Genomic DNA, 18113 nt, shown 5'->3' with positions numbered 1-18113 from the left:
CTGATCAGATAATGCCGAAGGCTGCTTCTACACTTGGTTTACACTTCCACAATGGGGAATGTTGTAAAAATTGAATCTCTGCTTTTCTCTAGAGATCATCCTCTACCAAGAGAGTGATACTTCACCTTGTTCTGAACCTTCTGCTTGGTTCCTGCTGCCTGTCAGGTACCTGCGATAGTAACCCTTTTCTGATTTTATTTTATTTTTTCCCCTTTCCAGCTGAAAATGAAAGTGCTGGCTGCGTGTTACTGCACACATCAAGGAAGGTAAGTAGGATTAATTTATTATTTTTCATCATGTAGAAGCAGAGAAAAGGATCTTGAAACATTCCATGGGGGTGGGGAGGTGGTTTTTACCAGCCAAAACAGAAGGCATATTAATGCCTCTTTCCTTGAATTCCTCTGTCTTTATTTAAACCTAAAAAGCCATGTGTTGCTCGTTCTCCAAACAATTTCTCTGTAATTCTGATTGTTTCACTGGTTTTTATCCCAGACGATTCCTTGACATGTTAATTCATCACTTTCTCTTCTGCAGCTGCCTGCAAAGGGATCCAAGCATAAACCATAGAGATTCAGGCCGCTGAGCTCCTCTCGAGCGGAAGGCAGAAACACCCAATAGACATTGCTGTGATTTGGTTTCCTGTTTATTCCAGCTAATCAGATCTGCCTTCATGAGGTTCAGCAGGAGTGAATTCCCTGGAAACACACAGTCTAGGAGAATGATTAGGGAACAACACTTAGTTTATACTTGCCCTCAAGACCATGACTCAATAATGATAAGGTGAAAATGCAAGAAAAACCCCTCATATAGGCTGTATTACTACAAACCTCTGACTGTGAACGTACACAGAAAGTATGCAGAGAGGAAATGGGTTGATATTTATTACCACATGAAGTCTTGGTCTTTGGGGGTGTGCGGCATGGCTCGTGGTGCTTTAAGTTGTCTTGTCTCTTGCCTCATCTGCTGGTTGGAGGGGCTGGCTGCTTGCGTGAAAACTTGTAGCATCACTGATCCTGGTAAATCACATGTTGCAGGCTTTGTTGAAGGTTATAACTTGGGTTCTTAAATCTGTGTACCAAATCCCTGGGGGCTTTTCAGAGACCCCCAGAGAGCTCTTTAACTCTGCTTTACTTTAGGCCTCTAAGACAGCTCAAATCCTGAAAAGGTGTTTCAGCAGGCTGAATTAGTAGGGGAAGGAAAATGTGTAATAGCTTTAGTAGAATAAACCTTCCCCCCAAGTTTAAAAAAAAAAAAAAAAAAAAAAACAAAAACAAAAAACACCCCCCCCCTCCAAAACCCTCAAAAACACCCCCATCCCCCAGAACAAACCCACCACCAACAAAAAAAAAAAAAACATTGTTTGATATTAAGTCATAGAAGTTAAAATGAGCTATTCTGCACTCAGGAATGGAAATGTCTTTGTCAGTAATTTGTCTTGTCTAATACTAGTGCCAAGGTTCTCAGAGTTGTATACGCTTGACTGAAAGTAACCTAAGAACTTAATCATTTAAAGTGAAAATTCTAAGCCCAAATGCAGGATCTGCCTCTGATAAGAAATAGTTGGAAACCGCTAACACAGAAGTGTCTCTTTTATTTTATTTTTCCTTTTCAGAGCTGAAGGATTCCTGCTTTTCTGGCCTGTAGTTCATGCTTGAGCACTTCAGTGTGCTGTTGAGCAATACCAGAGAGCTTGTATGCTTTAGCAGGGCTTGAGAAAAGATACTATTGCCAATTTTTGTCTCCAGGGAGGACGAGTGGAAATTTTGCACTTCAAATGCAAAGGAAATTGGGACCTGAGTCACGGAGGAGATGGCTCCAAGTGTCTGGCAAGGGGGAATTGTTAGCAGAAAAGTAGTCAGGTCAGAAGCTTTGTCTGGAGATGTTTCCATGTTAGGTTGTCCCTGTCTCTGGTGGTAGCCTGTGGTTCTTGTGCCCCTTCAAGAGTGCTGGAAGGGCAATCTGTGTCTTGGGCAAGTTGCTATCTGGTATGGCACTTGGTAGGCATAAGTAAGGAGAAGCTCCTTGACATGGTTTGAACTATTTAGTCACCATCATGGTGTGTTTGAGGGAATTGGCCCAAGTGACTGTGGCAACAGCACATGTAGCACATGCTCTGCTCAGGACATGCTTTTTGGACACACCTTCTCATAAGGTTCTTGCAGTACCTGTAAGTGGAGGTGGCTTCCAGAGCAGCCACCCAGCAGATAACTTGCATTTTGGGCCTTCTGGATGAGTAGGGAGAGCTCTTTTTTTGCACAGATAGTGTGTGTGACTTTGGCCAAGAGAGCTGCCTGAAGTTGGGGGAGGCTGTTTCAATGTGTTTCCCCCTTTGGCACAACAGCCTCTGTTCTTGCCATGATGCAATGTGCAGCTTTGCAATCAAGGATACTCAGTGCTATTGAAATGGCTTTTGGGCAGCTGTCTCAGGTTTCTTGCTGAGCATTTTCCAGCATCAAGTGTCCTGGTGTGACTTGACTATCTAGCTAAAAATACTTGTGAAGGAGCAATCATTAATCTCTCCTGAAACCACTGTCTGTCCTGACTAGAACAGTTCTGTTTGGGCTATCTCTGAGGTGTTGCTGTACCAGTGCTTCCACTAATTTGATTTTGGTTGGTCTCAGGGAGAGATGTATTTACACCCTTTCATGGTGACTAGTTGCATTGTGATGTTTAATGTGCAAATCTTCGCCAGTGTTATGGGAGTGATAATAAGGATGGGTTTTGCCCCTGTTTGCTGTAAAGGACCAGAAGCAGGGGAATAAAACAGGACTGAGGCATGGGAAATTATTTAGCCAAAGCATTGCCTGAAGCCTGTGGCAGAGCTGGAGCTGAATCCTTATGACTTGCAGGAAGCTGCTGATGGTGCTGTCCTGCCACAACAAGCAAATGATGCTGTCATGCACAGCTCGCTGGAGAATCAGTGTTGATTGAGATGATGTGGGCAGATAATAGCCCTCTCCTGAATGCCTTAGATTCATTTCTGCTGTCCCTCAGCTATCCCTCAACTTTCTAGTTCTGCTTCTGGTGGCTTCTCTCGTGCATGGGAGGAGTTGGTGACATGAAGCCACTCTTGCTTTTTTTGAAATCTCCTTGGCACTGTGGCACTCCTGATGCTCTTAACCTTCCTCATACCTCCATGGGTACCTCCTCTGCCATCAACCTTGTTAAATCTTGTCTAGGTCATTTGGCCTCTTTGTTTGAACCTATCCCCTAGGTTAGACTCTGTGTGCCAGGCAAGCTGAAATGAATTATCTCTGGCAGGTGGTTGCTGGTCATATGGTGACCCCATGCATGCTGGTGTTACAGGTGGCGATAGGGGTTTTAACCTGCTCTCATGCAGTGATAATTTGAGACTGACTTGGCCACTTGCAGGTATATGGTCTGTTTTAGGTGGAGTTGCACTGTAGCTGTGTCACTGTCTCCTGTCTTAAGAGCAGATGGCAACAAAGCCTTGGGGGTGGGAGCTGAAATCCTTCAGAGAATCCTCCCTTTCAAGGATGCTGTGTAAGAAGTGATTGATGCAAAGTAAAACAGTGTTAATTGCAATGGATGTGTACTGACAACTTGATAGTTGCTGTGATAATTACAGTAATTAGTGAGATATTAGCATTTTTTCCCTGTGTCTAGGCTATAAATGGAAAAGGTTGGAGTGGGTATGTGTGAGAGGAGGGTATCCATGACTCAGGCTCTGGGGTGGCCCCATATCTTGGGGGGGAATGTGCCACGGTCCTGGTTGTGGAGGCAGCTTGGTGTCAGACTTGTAAAAGCAATTCACAGCTTGATCCTTACTGAGCTTAAGGAGAACTGGGGGTTTAAATGTATCTTGACAATCTGGTCCTCAACATCATGAATTCAAGCCTGGCTGGTTTCCCATCAGAAAGAAGATTCCTATAACAAAGCGCAGTTCCCATTTCCTCACTCAATCTTAAGCTGTTGAAGGAGAGGACAGGACCGTCAGTCCTGTTTACCAGTACTGTGAGTGCTAACTGTGTGTGTGTGGGTTTTCAAGGACCGTGAAATGGGAATGATGCATTTGTAGTTTGATCGCTCAATTAATGAACTCCACAGCTGACAAACACAGACAGGAGTTGAGGTTCTGCAATACGGCGTGGCTGTTTCTTCCATCTCAAGGCTAATAAGTCTCGGACAGCAGAGGGAACCAGCAGAGAATATGTGACAGTTTCAGCCTCTGTCTGCTGTCTTTTTTTTTTTTTCTCTCATTGATTCAAAGCTAAATGTTACGTACCAAACAAGAAAACTTCCCTGGGAGTGGGAGCAGTAGAAATTTAGGAAGCATCAAAAAAGGTCATGGGGCTGGGTGGCATTCCCCGACTTCCACTTCAGGCTCCCTAACTGGGAGCACCAGGGGGAGATGGTTCCCAGTTTGAGAAGAATTGGGTTAGACTGCAGAGATGCATACTGGTAATTTTTCATGCTGCTGAGCTCAGAGTCCATTTCTTCCAAATATTTTTTCCCATGTTTCTGCAAACTTCTTGTATTATTTAAACCTAAAGAGGATTTTAAATGCTACCTTAAGCATTTCTGCTTTTAGGCTAACCTCTGTGCTTCATCCTAGGCAACAAAACTTTTTTTTTTAATTTTCCTTTCTATGTCAGGGTGTAAATGGTGCCTAGGCATTCACCTATGGTGACTCTGTTAGGATAAGCCTTGAAAAATGCAAGCCTTCAATGCATTAATAATATAACAAAACTCCTTTTTTTCTTTAATGTGATCTGAATGGTCAAAGTGATTCCAGAATCATTGGTTTGGTGGCAGTAACCTCAACAAAACTGTCTGCTTGTGGACTATGCAGATCCTAGTCCTTTGCTGTTAGGTATTGTGTACTGCTGTCTAATGTTCTGACCTCTTCCTAACGCAGTACCTGAAATTAAAGAATTTTGAGGAGGAAGTCCGAGCGCACAGAGACTTGGATGGGTTCTTGGCCAGAGCCAGCATCATCCTTGATGAAACAGCCACCTCCTTGGATGATGTTCTTCGAGAGATGCTGAAACATTTTGCTGAAGATCCTGAGAACATGGAGCCAAGCTGCAATTTTGAAAAAATTATGAGCACTTTATTCACGGATTCAGGGACCCCACGAGAAGGGAATGGTAATGAGCTCTTGATTTGCTTTTGCCTGTGGGTTGCTGTTAAGTTGCCATCCTTTCCATTGGTGGTGTGTTGAACCCGCTACTGCGTGGTCCCCAGACTTGCATGTTGCATGTCACGCTGGGGGTTTATTTTTCTGTGTCACCCAGGCTGAAGGGTCTCGCATCTCTAGGGTTTTTATGGTTTTGGTGGAGTTTTGCCCCTATTTCATTAAGATGACACACAGTGGTGTTCTCTGGGGTGAGAAGTCTACAGCACTGGAGTGTCCTGTCTGCTTAGACCCGTTAGTTGTGCTTGTCATCAGACGAGTGTCTGATGCTCTTCAGCAAAGAGACACTTGCTGGTGTCCCCTCAGAAATGGCTCCTTTGCCTTGTGATTCTGCATCTGAATTCACGCAGGCTGGGGAAGTTTGACTGCTTTGGACAAGTAATTGGTTGGGGAGGGCTGAGCCTTTGCGTTGCTCCCAGCCCACTGGAAGGGGTGAGAGGAGCTTTGTTTTCCTCCATGAAACTCAACGAGGGCAGCCCTGGCCAATGTTGTTGGCTCATGTGTCACCTTAAGCTATCAGCAAATGTCATAGCATAGTCTAAAACGCTACTTTTTAGCCCAAGATGTAAAGAAGCTTAACTAAGCATTGTTTCTCTGTAGGCACCCATGATGTTTCAGAGTCAACAGGAATGAATATACAAACATGTACATCGCACCTCAAATGTAACTGTCACAGCCTCAGTGAATTTGTTTAACAGATATGTCAAGTCCTGAGCATGTAGTAAGCATGTTCATGCTTTGGTTACTTCTTGCTACCTGTCTTAGAGCTTCGCATTTATAATATCTTTAATTTAGGCTTTCTGCCAATAGAGAAAAATTAAGCAATGCCATAAAATAATCTGAGAACAGTAGTTAGGAAGAGGGGGAGAGGGGGCAGAGGAGTCAGAAGATGACACCTCTTCCAGTCCTGTCTGTCTGTGTTGAATAATGCTAATCTAATAATCTAATATTGCAGTAGGTTGATGTTGGGAGGAGAAAGCAGCTGCCTTTCCAAGCTGTGAGTGGTTTAAGGACAGAATTCAAAAGTGTCAGGACAAGTGTTTCCATCTTTCTGTCACCCCCCACCCTTGCATCAATCCACTGTGCAGATAAATAAGTATGCTTGATATTAGTACTCAGTTTCCATTTGAAAGGAAATGTTATTTGCAGTTGCAAATCAAACATGGACAGCCTGTAATGTTTCCCTCTCTTCTTTTCCTAGTTCACCTCTTATCAGATACAATTCAAGGGGTCACAGCAACAGTCACAGGGGTGCAGTATCAGCAGTCCTGGCTCTGTATCATGTAAGTACCTGGGTTAGATTAGCCGAATCCACTGGCTGCTCAAAACCTGTAATTTTTCCTGCTGCTGGATAGAATAGCAGTTCAGAATGTGCCCTTATAAGTCAAGACGGCGATGCCCTCTCCATGCATCCATCCTGGCATGTGGGATCTCAGTCTCACCACCGGGCCGCTCCTCTTTGCAAATGGACAAGCAGTAGCCTGGGCAGAGATGACCGCAGTCTCTACAGGGCATTAAGCTCTTGGATGCTATCGAAATCTGGTGTTAACAAGCTAAGAATGCTGAAAAAAATCTGAGCCAGAAAATGCTAATTACTGAGAAATGTTAATGAGAGGAACTTCTGGAAGGGACAGGCAAACTGGTTTCATGGACTGCTTTGCCTGCCAAAGTCTGGGAACTTGTACCAAAAGACTTTTTTTAGGTCCTTTGATGAAAACACCCAAACTTTGTAACTGAAAATTGAAGTCAGAAATTCCGACGCTACTTAGACACAGGTTACTTTGTCTGACAATTAATTCAGACACTGATTAATTGGCAGCACTGTTAAACATTGGAGCAGACCCTTGAGACAGTAAGGACTCTGTCACCTGGGATTTATGAGATGTGGTGGCTACACCCCAGCTTCCACTTGACCAAAACTGGGTTTTGAAATTATTTTCTCAGTCAAGCATGTTGGGTGAGCCAAAGTGTCCCTTCACAGACGAAGGCCAGAACCTGAGACACTGAGCCAACCAAAGCAATGCGATTTAAGTTCCATCTGTCACTTTATGAATATGCGGTCTCTAAGTCAAGTTGTCAAGAAATATGTTAATTCCCAGAGAAATTACTGGGGTATGTTGGATAGGTGCCTAAAGACTTGGGGAGTGTGTGTGCATATTTTAGCCTTCACAGCCGGTTTGCTAGGACAACTGTCACAATAGCTTTACTACTTCTTTTCTTACCCTCTGCTTATGGCTGGAAAAAATGTAGAGTATTCTGCCTTAGAAATAGATGATTTTAAACTAACAAAAAAACCCCCATAAAACCCAAACACCAGCAAACACCCCACCCCCACCCCCCCCCCCGCCTTGTTTCTGATCTCTTATGAAAAAGAAAGATGTGGTTTCTATGTAAAAAGGAACTACTGCGTATTAGGGCTCTGTTCTGTGAGATAAGTGCACTGGATAATGTCTGTGCTGCATGTGCTACTGTCAGTTCTACTCGTACACCGGGCATGTACAGAGCAGCTTACACAAAGAAGAAAATGAGTTCATACAGTAAAATGGTCTTTCTGCACCGATCAACCCAACTGCTTTTGAGCAGTTTTCTCCCCTTTGGATGCCACAGGTAGGATAACAGCAGTAAGGATATGTGCATCCTACTCTAGGAAGGGTAGAAGTTTCTACCGTGGCATATGACATGGCTTTGGAGAGCATTGACTTAATAACAAAGTAGTTTTAGAGGTCGGATACAAATGTTGTGATTATATACATGAAGCTGAAAAGGGTAGGTTCAGCCTTTGTGTAGAAAGTGTGCCAAAGCTTTAAATGCATCCATGTGAGTAATACTAGCTTCCATGACAAGACATGATTTGAAAAATAAGCTTACAGCCTGAAGGTGTCTTGTGCAAAACTTTCCTTGTTTCTTCCTTTTGTTACTCTGAAGAGGGAGAAGAAAGTGGTGGGAAAGCAGTGATGAGTTATTAAATATAATTATCTAATTATTGCACTGTATTTCTGCTGTAGCTATTGTGCAACAGATTGTGAACCATATTTTTAGATCTTACATTTTTCTTAAGTCGGATTGCAAAACAACTTCCAAAACTCTGAAGTAAAAGGAATTTATTGATGAAAAAATTTTCCATCTGGGTGGGAAGAACATTTAAGATATGTGCTGTTCTTCACCCTTGCCTTTAGTCTGTATTCTTTGCTAAATTTTAAATTAGCACACCTGGGTTTTGTGCACCTTAACTAACTTTTTATTCCTAGTGGATGAGAGAGGCTTGAATATTGTGATAGGATTATATTAATGAGGAAGAGCAGCTCAGAGATACGGTTTTGGTAGTGCTGCTTCTGCATTGATTTTGAGGGGAAATATTAAAGCCAAAATTAGCTTAGAGTCAGAAAGAAAAAACTTGTCTAGGATTTTCACCCAGTTGTGCAGAGTCTGGCTGCAGAAGAGCATTCCTAATGGACAGAAAAATCTTCTGTGCTGGAGAGAGGGCTGCTCTTTCTTATCTGACTTGTCCTCAGTGGGAAGAGCAGTGGGGAAAACCTAGGGTGAAATAGCTATTCTGCTGCTGGAATTGATGCTTTCCTGACAGTTTCAGGTCTATTGAACTGCCAGCAAGGTCACATGTACTGTATGGATCTGGGCTACAGCCACATGACAGAATAAACCATTGGGGAATTGAAGATCTCACGGTTTGAATGTTCCACTGAAGTTCAGGAAAACTGGTTTCTGATTCACAATAGACTTTAGGGCTGCTTTTTATTTTTTGTCAAGATTGACCAAAACCTGATCTTGCTGAAGCCATACCAGGGTACATAAGCTTATGGAAGCCTTGAGACTCCTTCATTAAAATTCTGTGTAGCTGAGGGTAGCATGATGCTGCATGCCCCACTAACCAGCAATCTTCAGCTCTAGAAGAATGAAGGTTGCTAGGTATTTGTGTACGTGATGGTTTTCTAACTAGAAAGCAAATCTTCAGAGTTACAGATTAGCTTCATCAGTCAAGGACATGATCTCATACCTAAGAAACCATGGACACAACTGTTTCTGCTATTCATAACATTTGCAGAAGAGCAAGACACAAACTGGCACAGAGATCTCTTGCTGCTTCACTGTGAAGCTGCTGGTTGATTGTTTCATTAGAGAGCTTGGGATGAAGGATAGCCAGACCTGTCCCAGAACAGGGAGTGCTGAACTGTTATCCTCAGACTTAATCAGTTATGTAGTATGAGGAAGCTCTGCTGTTAGTAGGAGCTTAGGGAGGTATTTTGGTACCCCTCCAGCATACAATGACTGCAGCAGGTAGAGGAACTGCCAGGAGAGTGCTCAAGAGTTCCCTGTGAACCACCCGAAGCCTGGACAGGGTAAACTGGATGCTCTGCATGTCTGGGTCAGGAAAGGTGTGGAAGAAGCCCCTATGAGAGCTATTGGGTTTGGTGTTGCACAGCTTTGTGGCTCAAAAAGCCCGAGGAAGGTTCCACCCTTATCCAGTGCAGAGTATAAGGAGAAGTGGCTGCCATCACAAGCCAAGTCCTGTTGCACCCAATTCTTTCTTTTGCTGCCCGACAAATGGAGATGCAAATGCGCCTATTCCTTCCCACCCCACTTGGAGTAAAGGATACTTAGTGCTAAGGATGTTAAAGTAACGGGTAACTGACTGCTGGTAGATCTCTCCTTGATGTCCTCCTAGGAGAAACACCAGCTGTGTGGGTTATTGAACAAATGCTGCCTGAGTTGAGTGGAATTCCCCAGGCATGACAACTTCCAGGCTATATTCGTCTTGCCAGGCAATAGATATAATAGCTCTCTTCCAAAGCTGAATCCTTAGAAAAACATGAAAGCGCGCTGCTTCGTAGTCTGGAGTAGTTGAAGAGCCATTTCCTTTGGCTGCATTGATAAGGCGCATGGACTGGTGAAGGACTTATTTTCAGTGCATTCAACTGATTTGCATAAGCTGTTTTAACAGGCGAAGCAGAGGAAAAAAGCCTCTCTGCAAGCAAAGAGTGGTTCAGTGGTTTGTGTGCTCCGTGTTGTTATAAAATTTCTTACTGTGATATGGTGTGTCATTGCAATGATTCCCGTGGAGGAGTTTAACTTGGAAAAACCCAGGTAGCCTTTCAAAAACAAGTATTGTGAGGTTATTTTGGATATCAAGCAAGACTGCTGTTCAAAGAGTAAAGTTTAAAGAGTAGTGACTTCTCAGATTTAATGTGTAACTGATGGTTATGTGAAACATGTTACTAACGGATCTCTCAAGAAAAGTAATGCAAAGCCTATTTCATGTTGTTTTAAGGATTTCTCTAGACCCAGAGGTGTTTGGGTGTATAGAAAAGCCATATTGCTTGTGATTTAGCTGTTGAATAGATTTCAAATAGACATGCTTCAGTTACTGCGTATTCCTCGGAATAGTGCCCCTTCTTTCAAAGAGCAAAATGGGATGCTATGGAAATTAAACAGTTCAACTGTTCAAAACAAATGTTCTCCTTTAGAGGAATGGTTATGAGACTTGGAGTCTTGTAAGCAAGAGCCTCTTCTCCAGTATTTACAGCCATCATCTCTCAAGTGTTCTTTGGGTTCAAAGAACTGATTAATTTTAAGTGCCTGTAGCCACACTTATTGGGCTTTCCCAGGTTATGCTGGAGAGCTGAAGCTCATGCAGGTGCTGTGTTACGAAAAGGAGTTCTCATTCAAACATTTCATTAGGAATTTGGTTCCCGAAGATCTGTTGGAGAGAAGGATGACTCGTTTCAGTGCCTGCAGCATGTGTACAGGGAGGAGGAGGTGTCTCCATATGCATTGACCTGTAGGGAATGCTTTCCCCTAGAGAGATTAATTGCTAGAGAGGATAGGTCTTTCAGGAGCCCAGCAAAGTGCATTTACCAGCCCAAAAAGATAGCCAGCTTGGAGTGACTTTGTTGCTGAAACAACCCTGTGCCAAGCTGCAGGTGAGCTGGCTTGCTGGTCACAGTTTCATTCCTCGCTTGCAAATTCTGGTTTCTGAAAGCTTGTGCTTGAAGCTTGTCTGTGGAGGAAGATTTATTTGCAGTGGATGAGAACAAGAAGTGTCGTTGTTTTTCTGCATCAGGACAGGAAAAGGCTGGCCAGCTGATTACCTCTGCTGGGCACTTTTTCTTACTGCAGGGGATAATTTGTTTCTGAATTAACTTCCTCTCTTGCCCTGTTTAAAGAGGGTTTCTGTTTCTCTTGGGTCTCCATAGTTTGACCCTTTTTATGATTTGTTTGAGAAATGTGTTATTACTCTGATAACATCTTGGGCGTGGGGCAGACCTGCAGCATGTGTGACTCGGTGTATCAGTGATTTTGGTGGAGCGTTGCCAGTTCTCACCATCCGAGTGCCATGCTCAATGCTGTTAGATATGCAGCCTGGAAAGAGAGGAGGGCAGTGAAGCAGGAATGTGTGCTATAATTTAAATGCCCTTTTTATGAGTTCAATTATTGGAGGATCAAGATAAAATTGCGAGGAACACAACCTGGCATCTCATTAAATCAGAGCCTAGCATTTCCTTGTGTGACTAATACTGGGTGAAAACAGGCTTGTGGGTTTTTTTTTTTCTTTTTTGCTTGTTTGCCAAAGCAAAGGAGAATCAAATTTAGCTCAACCCAAACCAAAAGCAAACTTGGAAGCTTTGGCCAAACCAGACTTGATTTAGTCAGCTGAAAATGTCTTGCTAGTTCTCAGGATTCTGGGAGCTTTGGCTATTTACCCTTCAGAATTTTTTTCCTTAGTGGTGAATTTACTTAAGTGCTACTCGAAAAAAGTTGCTTCGTTTTGAAAGTGGCTTTCCTCTTGGCCTGAACAATGCTGAGTTTTACCTGCAGTCTTGCATAACTTGGGATTTCTGCATGTAAACCAAACAACTTTTTTTTTTTGTCCTTTACAAATATTTGCACAAGTCTAGTATGGACTGCAGTTTTGGTTTGTATTATATTTGTATCTGGATTATGGAATTAAAACAAAAGTGGGAACTGTAAGTGCTATACCAGGGAATAGGATTTGAGTCAGCTAAATAATGACTTAAACTTGAAGAAAAGCTTGAGATGTTGAATGATGCATGGGCAGAAGTGACTTTGTCTTGCACTATAAAAGTACTGACACACCAGCTTTTTCCCCCCAAATAAATTGATATAACAGAGCAAGACCAGGCTCGGTGTAGATGAGGCCGCATTCTACACAAAGGTGTTGTTTCTCCCCACTGTGCAGCAATGCTCAGGTGCATTAGACCTTCTCTGTGGCACATGTTTAAATCTGGTTTTACTCTGGTTTACCCTCACTAAACTAACTTAGCCTGATTTGTAAAGGTATTATTGACTTAAATTGTGTCCATACATTGATCTAAACTAGGCTGGAAATTCTTCACTCAGTTTTACTGGTGTAAGTGATAATGGTTTTCAGGTGCATGTGTCAGTGCCAGTAGAGCTCTTAACAGAAGAGTTGGAAAAAACTGTCTTATATGTGCGAGAAGTCTCAAACTCCAGCTCTGTGGATAAAGCTATTCCAGATAAAAATGGGTAATGATGACAGCGGGTTTCTCGGTGTCTTGAGAATGTGGTCAGTGTTGCTAAACTTTTCGTTGCTGCCTAAGTGCTATGAGATCCTCTTGTCGTGTGCTCTCCCAGTCCCTCAAGGTAAGGAAAGAGTGGACTCCTGATTTAGAGAAACACAAGGTTTTGGCATGGCTGCCAGGAAGTTTAGTTTGTATGTGAAAGCGATCCAATAATGAAGAGCAGCCTTTTAGAGTCAAGTTTTTCCCCTCCATACCCAAGAAGCTCTTGAGCTGAAGTGGTGGTGTAGCCTTGTGGATTGGCACTGTTGGCAGGACTGTCACCTCTGGAAAGCACAGCCTTAGAGACAAGTTACTGGAGCTGAAACATAACCCTGTTCCTTCAGGGAGAAAGCTAGCTACAGAAGAACACGTGGCTTGCTTAATTATTGCACTATATAGTAGATTTTTCCAAATAACTTGCTATATTGCTACTACTTCACATATTGTAGCTAGGGGAGCAGCACTCCTGCATGTTGGCTTTCCTGACTCGGGTAGGAGCAAGCTGAAATTCTGGGGTTTTTTTTTTGAGGTTTCAGTTATTGGATTTACTCAAATGGGGTGAGAGCAGGCAAGCAGGTACTGTTGAGCAGTACTCCTGAGAGGTGGCTGGTAACTTGTACCTCCACAACATGTGCAAACTTACATTCCCCGTGTGCCTTGGTATCCTGCCCCACTTCAGGCATGTGCTGGTGTGATCAGGCCTTGCCCTGTAATAAGTCTTCTCTGGCCATGCTTTGTACTTGATTAGTTCTTGCAAGGTCAGGTAGTGCCCGATAGATGTGGTAGGAAAGGGATGATGTCTGGAAAGTGTTAGTGCAGCTCTGTGAGCAATAGGTATCCGATACCTGCTTCTGGCCATCTCTGGAAGAGACGTGATGTTCAAAATGCCCAGAAAGCCTTCCTTTTCAAAACAAATTAATCGGTGAGCTCAACATCTGAGGTATGAAAATACTGAGACCAGAGTACAAAATAAGGGTCACTTTAGCTAATGGTGCATTAACTATTCACTGTTGGTGGCCAGTTCAGGTGGATGGATATGAGAGAACTGAAGGTGCTGGACCACTTGAAGGTTCTCCTGTTAGACTAAAGCCCACAGTTCATGTATTTTCCGCATTAACTTGTTGAACTGTAACACAAGGAGACTTGTATGCTGTCCAGCCACAGCAGGATTGCTACTGCGGGCTTTGACTTGCTTGTGAAAAACAGTGTTGTCTGTGCTTATTTGATCCCTTGGGAGGGAAGGACAAGGACTGTTGCAGATCCAAACTGTGGATTTAGTTGAGAAGATAGCTTGCACTCCATTTTCAATTACTTGAGAAGAGATTTATTCCTAACCTTAGGACCTGCCTTGATCTTTTTCCTTTCCAAAGCTGATTTGAGTAGAAAAAGGACAAGAGACTCTGGTAGAGGGCAGTTAAGAAATAAATGAAATACTGTCATCTTACTCATGACCTATATTGTTCTAATTGAGCTGTTTGGTTGCTCTCACACAAATTAACCTGACAAAGGCACTTGTCCAAGTAGGCTGCATCCAATCCATGATCAGGAAGTCAAACTCAATAAGAAAATACTTGGTGGTGTGATTTTTGTATGCAAGTTATTAAGAACTTAAGAGAAAATACAATGTGCTCCTGACTAGTCCATCTCCAGCCTCCAGGTTCCTTCAAGGAACAACCTTCAGGGTGCATGGGTGTGAGAATACACATTAAAAGCAAAGAAATGGGCTAGGATTATGGAAGAGAAATTAAAGGAGAGATGATTTAAGGACTGTGATAGGCACTTGCTAGGTGAATAAAAGGGAACAAGTGGTGTAAGTAACTTTGAACTGGGGGAGGGGGCTGTAGGAAATCCCTCTGAGGTAGAAAAACACACTTCCAAACTTCTTTCAGTGTCAATAGGCAAAACCTATGTATGCATCTCACCGGTGCTTTTCAGAAGAGTTGAGAAGTAGTAGGTGGGTTTAATGGGAACAGGAGACCTGCAGTCCAAGCTGGTGTTAACCTCTTCCTGCAACAGCACCAAGCCACTGCTGCTTTGTCAGAATTTCCCAGCAGGAAAAATGATGGCTACTCAGACCATGGCTCTGTTTAAATATCCCAGGGTGGAGATGGACCTGGTCTTTCATGGCTTCCACAGATGATCTCTGTGTTTATTTCAAACAACTTGTTGCTAGTGTTTGTTATGGGAGTCAAACAGCTGTCACAGGCCCAGCAGGGCTGACTGGATTGCAGCCAAGGATTTCCCTCTGAGCAGTAATCCAGCCTGCTGCAGCCTCTGTAGATCTTGAGCAAGGAGGTCAGCTTGGTTTCTGTAACACACCTGTACCAGAAAGAGGAAAAATAACAGCTGAGAGCAAATAGGGAAAGCCATTCAGAGAGAGATCTGCCCAAGGCAAAAGCAGTGGAAATATGTTGCTTTGGCATCTTGCCTTAATGTTTCCAAAAGCACTTTGGGAGATCAGGTGAAATGAAATGAAGTATAAACTGTTTTCCAGTAATGCAGGTGTTGGGTTTTTTTCTAAGAGGGTTTTTTTTTTTTTCTGTAGAAGCTTCTGTAGCACTGCAAGTACTGCGTATGTTGCATTCTCTGTCTTTTGATTTCTTGGCTATTAAAAAGCAGATGGGGAAGAGGAAGAATACACCTTGAAATCTTAACAGTTATTTCCCATAAAAACATGGCTGTTCAAATTCTACAAAAGAGCTAGCAGAACTGGGCTATAACAGTAACTTAAAGTCACTGTTTAAGACTTCAGAAGTGAGACTTTCACAACCAACAACATTTTGTATTTCTTAAAGTTGAAATGTGCGTTTATAAACCTTGCACACCAGGAAAGAGCATGCTATGTGTCAGAGTGCCATCTATAACAATGCCATCTTCTTTGACAGTTGCACTATAAAGTCCCTTCAGCGACGTCATGTTTGCATCAGCCGCCTGGAGAGGCCTCAGAATTGGGGTGAAAACTCCTGTGAAGTGCGATTTGTGATACTGGTCCTGGCTCCTCCTAAAATGGTAAGTATTGTTCTCTTGTTTGCATTGGTACTTCAGAAGGTTCTCCCAAGATTGCTTTTCCTTGGTCTCCTTCTAGGGTTAATGATAACATTATTCTTAAAACACAAGAGGATGTGAAAAGGCCTGAGATCTTCTCAGCTGTTGTCAGGATAGTTTATTCTAACAGTGTCTGTGAGGGGTAGATTAGTCAGCTGCATCCTCATCTCATACTGGTAAATGGCCTCTAGCCTGACTGGGAGGAGAACACTGCAGATTAAGTGTGCCTGTAGTCCCCATACGCTTTTGCTAGAGCTACCTTCCATGATGCATGTAATGCTTCAGACACCCCCCTCCAGCTTTACCAGTTTAGCTACTATTTTCAGAGGTAAGTAATGCTGTTCCTGGTTAAAGCCATGCTTGTGGAAGGCTCTTGCGAGTCTGCAGCTGATGCCCCACTGCAAAGGTCTGGGGTTGCTTCCCAGCAAGCTCTCTTGATGGGGCTGACAGTTGCACTGCAGGTGTGGTTGCAGCAGCTGTAGATGGGCTGATGCAGCCAAGAGGAAGATGTAGTTTTGTGAGCTCTATTGCAGTATGGGTGGGACTATTTGGGAGCTGGGGTGGTTGTAAGGTCAGACCATGCTGAGGTCCTTTGGGATGTGTTTTCACAGCTTTTGGCACTTGAAACAGCAAGGTTAAATCTTGCTTAACTGTACTTACTGGTTCTTTGGTGTAGACAAGGTCAACAAATGACACAGTAGTACACATTTACTAAAATATCACAGAGGGCATCAATGTCAATTGGGGATCACTGTCCTGTCTTCCTAGAAAGCACTGGCTTGATTGAGATGGTGTGTTCTTCTAGCTAATGGTTGAACGGTTCAAAGCTCAAGACCTTTTCACACTTAAGCTGTCTGTTTACACCTTGGGGCGACTAGGTCTGTGCTTCTGGGAGGTGCTGGAGAGGTTGGGGACCTTGTCTGGAACAGGACATATCCTGATTCAGTTTCCTGCTCTTCAATGGTATTTGTGTGACCTTGGGACCTTCTAGTCTGGTCTGTCTGTCTCCTCCTCCCCTTCACCACCACCTTTGTTTAAATGGAAATACTGGTGTTTCCTTACTTCCCAGGATTTCTGGCAGATCTTTCCCAACTGAGCAGTTCAATGCTTTTGGCATAGGTCTCAAACCCAACAGGCTGAAAACATATTGGTGTTCCTTATGAAAAGCAGCAGGCAAACAACTGAACCTGCGCACAGTTGCATTGATCTCTCTCTCATTGTACGGCGGTTTGCTTATCTCTGGCCAGCTACGTGCAAAGCACCCAGCAAACAGCTCTGCATCCGCTTGTATCCTGAAAGCTTGCAATTCCAATGGACAGCATCAAATTAAGGAAAGGGAGTGGAGGCCAAGCAGAGCTGCAGTTGCCAATATGCTTTTTATTTTAAATGAGTTTATCTAGCCAGCTCTAAGTACACATTTCTGGTACAGCAGTTAAAATAATTAACCTGCTGACAGTAACAGATTAAATGAGCTTTGCTTGGGGGGGGGGAACACAACCCAGAAAACGGGCATCTGTTGTGCTGAGGAATCCAGATCCTTGGCCTTCTCTAATATGGAGGATTAAAAAACCTGAGTTCTATTCCAAATATCTGTGCTCTCCCTCTAAACTGTTCATCTCTCTCTGGGAAAGCAAAGACAGGGAGCAGCATTGGACAGCTTAAAGTAACCCCTTGCAGCATCCAACCCAAGGACTGTGGCTTCTTAGAGGTGAAAGGAGAAGCCTCCCCTGTGATGGCAAATCCAGGCTGGTTCAGTCTGAAAGGACCAAGCTTACAAACTCTAAAAGCAACTCCCAGAGCAGATTATCTTCACTTAAATCCAAGCCCTTCTCTAGAAACTTAAATTGGAACATGTCCTAGCAAGCATGTCTGAAGGGACATCCCCTGTGACGGAGAGAGGGTGATGGAGGAGAGGTGGAGGCAGGGCGGTGCGAGTGATGGAGCAAGTATAGTATTAATGATGACTTTGGGACTAGTGCAGTGCCACCCACATGTCCATCCCTCTGCATCAAGCAACACTGAATTATTTGGTTGTGTTCATGAAGAAATTGTTCATCTGCTTTGTTATGAATCATGAAAACTAATTCAGGTCAATCGCATATGGTCGCTACTACTTTTCACAGTAATGCAAGGAGCTTGGAGGCTGTCCAAAGGAGGGTGGTTGTTTGGGTGTCTCTAGCAGTTGCTGCATGATGAGTGTTGAGTATAGCTAAGGCAGGTGTGCTAAAACTTTGCATCAAAAGGAGCTCTTAATGAGCTATGGTTCTACATAACTTTGCCTTGGCAAGTATCTTATCTGTCCTGACCAGTGATACAAGCAGTTGAGCAGGTCAGGGTTTGTAGAACTTGGATTT

At 43.4% G+C, this 18113-nt stretch overlaps 1 protein-coding gene across 1 annotated transcript in view; it reads left to right on the top strand.

Moving 5' to 3' along the window:
- Positions 1–18113, top strand: part of SLC4A11 (solute carrier family 4 member 11) — a 90155-nt gene that overhangs the window by 34885 nt on the left and 37157 nt on the right. Inside the window, exons 4-8 of the mRNA XM_075709283.1 lie at positions 220–266; positions 4880–5111; positions 5759–5821; positions 6360–6441; positions 15600–15723. Coding sequence (XP_075565398.1) covers positions 220–266; positions 4880–5111; positions 5759–5821; positions 6360–6441; positions 15600–15723 — 548 coding nt within the window. The remainder of the gene's footprint in view (positions 1–219; positions 267–4879; positions 5112–5758; positions 5822–6359; positions 6442–15599; positions 15724–18113) is intronic.

Source organism: Pelecanus crispus, chromosome 4 (genome assembly GCF_030463565.1).
Source record: "Pelecanus crispus isolate bPelCri1 chromosome 4, bPelCri1.pri, whole genome shotgun sequence".
Lineage (NCBI taxonomy): Eukaryota > Metazoa > Chordata > Aves > Pelecaniformes > Pelecanidae > Pelecanus > Pelecanus crispus.
This window is presented reverse-complemented; position numbering and strand designations above follow the sequence as displayed.